The sequence below is a fragment of the Cryptomeria japonica genome, chromosome 5, assembly GCF_030272615.1.
Source record: "Cryptomeria japonica chromosome 5, Sugi_1.0, whole genome shotgun sequence".
Classification (NCBI taxonomy): Eukaryota; Viridiplantae; Streptophyta; class Pinopsida; order Cupressales; family Cupressaceae; genus Cryptomeria; species Cryptomeria japonica.
The window spans coordinates 807,012,841-807,017,587 of NC_081409.1; the positions used below are offsets into that span (position 1 = coordinate 807,012,841).

Consider the following 4,747-nt stretch of genomic DNA (forward strand, 5'->3'; position numbering starts at 1 on the left):
AAATATTCTTATGTATTTTTAAAATTGGCTAAGTGAAAGATTTATGTTTTTTCATACTAGCCATCATGATTATAGAATTTTAAAAAGCGTGCGATCAAGGAAGAAAGATGCAAAGCTTCTGTACAGGCTAGAAGATCAATTTAAATGCTTCTAAGGCCATGGAAATATGAGAAAAGTGCTAGAGGGATAAGATTGTCTAGAAGATGATCGAAATGATCTAGAAAAAAATAGGAATTTTCCAGAATGTTAAAACATAAAAAAAAAAAATCTCTGGAATGCTAGAAGTTTTTAAGCTCAAATAGGAATGCTACAGTTTTCTAAGCTCAAATATAAATACGAGCTTGGTCGAGTAAGTTGGATTGATCGAGTAAAATAGAGTGTATACTGACTGTAATACAAATTGGATATATATAATATTTTAGTAATTTCTTCTTCATTTTTATAATCTAGTTTGCCTTGTTTTGCCCGGTTTTTACTGGTATTTCCGATTTATATCTTTTGGGCCTGATTTTTACAAGAAGCGCACTTTTGATTTCTTATACTTATCCATTTTACATTATTCTAAATGACCATCTATTTGTTTTTAATAGAATTGATAATTAGTATATATTTATTTTTAGAATTTAAACTTAAATTTGGATGTCACAATAGATCAAAAGTCAAATATACATAAATAAATTTGTTTTACGGTAGTGGTAGTCGTGCATGATAATTGAAATTGAGCAATGCAAAATGTATATACTGAACAGAAAATAAACATGCCAGTAGACACTGATAATAAGATTTATTAATGATAGTTACTCATTGCCAGAAATCGGCGGTCATGAAAGGTAATTATTGGCGCTGGGAGTTTATTACGCGAAGCATAAACACAGTGTGTATATATGGATACGTCTACCTGCGGCAGACCATGCCACTGCCACCCAGTTGACCACCACAGTCGAGATCGAGGATGGAGAAGTGCTGGATCTTCTCTTCTTCTTCTTCTCCTCGGAATCGAGAAACTTTGCAATCAGTAGCGAAGAGGTTGCTGCTCAAATAATTGGCTTCGCCTCCCATTACTGGCATTGGAACGCCCACATTGATGGGGTTTCTGTAGTCTGCTGCATACGTCTGTCCGAGTACTCCGGTCACATGGGGACTAAGGGAATAGAATTTGAAGCTAAGCTCCAGATGCGCAAAGCAGTTGTCAGAGGTAATTCCGTAATTGTGGATCCGAGACTCCTCTGGAGTAATGGGCACAACCCTTGCTGTGATCTTAAACTTGTCCTCCACTTCAACACTCACCTCATTGTTAGGGTGGAGGCGAGTGATATTCATTTTCAATGGAGACACAGAAAGAGAAGCGCCCTCCTCTTCGGGAAGTATTATGGATTTAGCATCTAGAGCTATCGCTAGCTGGTCGATGGAATCGTTCCATGTGGCGACCTTTTTGGCTCCAAGGAAGAGCCGATGAGCTCCATGAAAGAGCAGTCCGATGGATTGCACCCAAGTGAAGTCCCTTCCCATGCCCTCTCCTCTCTTTCCCATGAAGTGCGCATTGATGTGAAGGTCCGAGTCTGATACCAAACAGAAGTCCTGATCTTTCTTGCCGTGAAAATAGAACATAATGCCATCTCCTCCGATGAAGCGAGGATCCTGGCATACACCTCCTGGCTTGTCACAGCCTGCAACAACAACACCAATCACATTATTCATTTAATCCAACACAAATTTTTTTAACCCATTGCAATTCACTAATGCACACTTACTGCATACGGCCTTGCAGGTTTCGCAGTCCATCTGACAGGCATCTGGACACTGTTGGGGACAGGGTACTCTCTGTCCATTGCACCTCTCAAATCTCGAACCTCTGCATTTCACCACTCTCCTTGAGTGCGATTGGTTTGCACACAGCACCATCACTACAATGCAAACAGCAGCAATTAAAGATTTTCCACCCATCGTTATGATTCGCCACAGGCCCACAAGTTCCTTTGGTGTTTATTCTGTTTCAGGAGTCTTGCCTTTTATAACTATCGGATTTCTGAGTAAGCATTTCCCATTCATTCAGTTCCTGAAACGTTATACATCGTGCAACATTGTGTAGCCTGCCATCCCGGGCGTTTTTTGGTTGTTTCTTTAACTCTACTGCCTGCAAACTTTTAAAGTCAAAACAGAAAATGTTGTATCGTCCAGTACCACCATCATCCACTCTCCTTTCTGTTTCGTTTTAAACAAAAACGCCTCATCCTTTCTTGGCTGTTCTAATCCACCCTGCATCGTGCAACGTTGTGGAAGCGGCACCCATTTGTTTTTCGTTTCCACCGTCCATGTCTTAGATTATGATCCTCTACTGCCTACTAAGTCAAAACAGAAAGAATAATTTAAAATAGAATTGCCTAAAGTGGCAAATGAAGTAACTACCGCCTTTCGGTTTTGAGTATGTGCGATAACTTTTTAATAAAATATCAGTTTCTTGATATAATTTTAATATAAAAGAGGAATGGGTTGCTGATATGATTTTAAATTGTTCAAATATTATGTTTTGCTAGGATATTTAGAAACTTATAGAGCCTAAAAATTTAATTGATAATATATATGGTAAGGAAACAATGGTCTACAGATCACTTTCATAAAATTCATTATTAAATTTATATTTCTTTAATTTTATGTTAGCATTTTTTAAATTCATAAAATTTAGGAACAAAAGATTATAAAAAACTTTTCATACTATTTAATGAAATTTCTACATCTATTTATTATATTAATAGTATCCTTCAAAATTTGTATTCAAAATCTATATCTATTTACAAATATTACTTATTATTTGAAATATCTTCTATGAGAAAGATTATCTAGCCAACTCTTTCCATCACCTTTATTCCTATGATCTATTTAAAAAAATTGATATCTTTCATTGCTTTATTCCTCTACTTCTCTTAATTCTATGAAGTTTTTATAATTATAAAAAGGTCTCCAATGAACAAAAACTACTAGTATATTTGAAATAACATTGTCTTCTCTAATGGTAGAAGACCTTGTCCTTAGTCTACTTTAATAGTAGTGTCCTCTTAATTGATAAGGAAATTGCTCCATATAAATGGTTTTACCATTTTGCGCATGTTATATTTATCTTCCTTGAGGTTGAACATTGCTACTATGAACATCGACGAAATTCTTATATTAACATTATATATGTGATTAGTGAATATGAACTCATTTCCCATGTGTGGTTTCCAATATTACCATTGTTTTAAAAAGTGTGCACTTCATTCTTGTTATTAATGCCATATGAAATCCATTTGTGTCTATTATCTTATCAAACATTGTTAGAGTTATCATGTATTAGCTAATAATTATTTATTTAATAATTGGTCTATTATACTCTACGCTTAAGCTTGACGGGGGTGGGAGCTGAAATTAACAATTTTCAATAGGCCCCCCCATGTGACGTATGTGATGGATGATCTAAATCCATAGAACTCAATTTTTGGGCTATTTGTTTTGCCCTACCCGGAATAACTATAATCTACAATGATGCTTTCAATTATGCTTGGTAGTTCCCAACTAGCGCTATTAAGAGTGGAAAGGCCTTTTTCAAAGAGGGCTCTGTCTCCGGAGGCAAGGGAGACCCTAAAGAGCTCTAAAAGGGTTTCCTCCCATTTAAGGCCCTTTATCTTGATCACCTTTTCAAATCTGATAGAACGACCCAGTGCCTCAAAAAAATGCTTATTATTAATCGACTTCTCCTTACATTCAATTGCATACACATTATCCCTTTAGGGTTTCACACCTTTAGGGTTTCTAATATCCTTTTATCAGGATTGCATTGTCCTTTTTCATTTATTCCTTCTCTGAGTGATAATCTTCTTCTTCAGAGCCATTATTGCTTTTTGCCTATATTCTTCTCTTGTGACAGGTATTTTGCTTGCAAGTGTTCTTGGGATCTCTGAAGTTGTATTTCTCAACTTCTTCATGGTATCAGAGCCTACATCTGCTACTACTTGTTCCTGATTTTTTAGAAGATATTTTGGAGGAGAATTTCAAGCATTTTAATAATTTTTTTTTTATTTGGATCTGGGGTGCTTCTTTGTTTCTTGGCATTTTAGGCTCAAACCGACATCACCATTGAGCTCTGAACATTGAAAAACCCCCCATTTTCATATTAAATTTATCCAATTTGGATAACTTTGGCTCTGACAGATTTTTATTTTATTTTTGCCCTTGTTGGGCATGTTTTTCAAGAAAAAAAATTAAAAAGTTAAAAAAAATATTATCAGGCAGTTTTATGGCATACCCAGGCCGCTCACATAACCGTCGACCACCGACAGTCTCTTAACCACCGAGGCTAGCCTTGGTAGTTATCGTTGGCAGTATCTTAACCGCCAGGCCAGCCTTCGTGGTTACTGTCGGCCTGCATAGCAGTTACCGCTTGCCTACCAATGATTACCATCGGCCTACTCCCCGCCTAACGGTCTTCACACAACTTTTCACCCAGCTAGCCACAACTCTACAGTCCACGACCATTGCCACCCTCTGGCCACCCTCCCAATTGCCGCCTGCTACTTCTGGTGGCCCTCACAGTTGTTGGCACCCTCTCAGCTTGCCACTTGCCTAGCCTCTCCGCTGGGCTAGCTCCGCTCTGCCCAGCAAGCTTCACTCCCCTCGGCCCGCTCTGCCACCTAGTCGCTTTGCCTAGCTGCCACTCTACCCAGGCACCACAAGAAGGGGTTTTTTTTCTCTTGAAATCTTTTTGACAGGGGGT

At 37.8% G+C, this 4,747-nt stretch overlaps 1 protein-coding gene across 1 annotated transcript; it reads right to left on the reverse strand.

Moving 5' to 3' along the window:
- Positions 1–894: 894 nt before the first annotated feature.
- On the reverse strand, positions 895–1,944 carry LOC131042711 (uncharacterized). Its single transcript, XM_057976041.2, has 2 exons — positions 1,752–1,944; positions 895–1,667 (listed from the first exon to the last, which is right to left on the reverse strand). The coding sequence occupies exons 1-2, from the start codon at positions 1,942–1,944 to the stop codon at positions 895–897; spliced, it is 966 nt and encodes a 321-aa protein (XP_057832024.2).
- Positions 1,945–4,747: the final 2,803 nt, after the last annotated feature.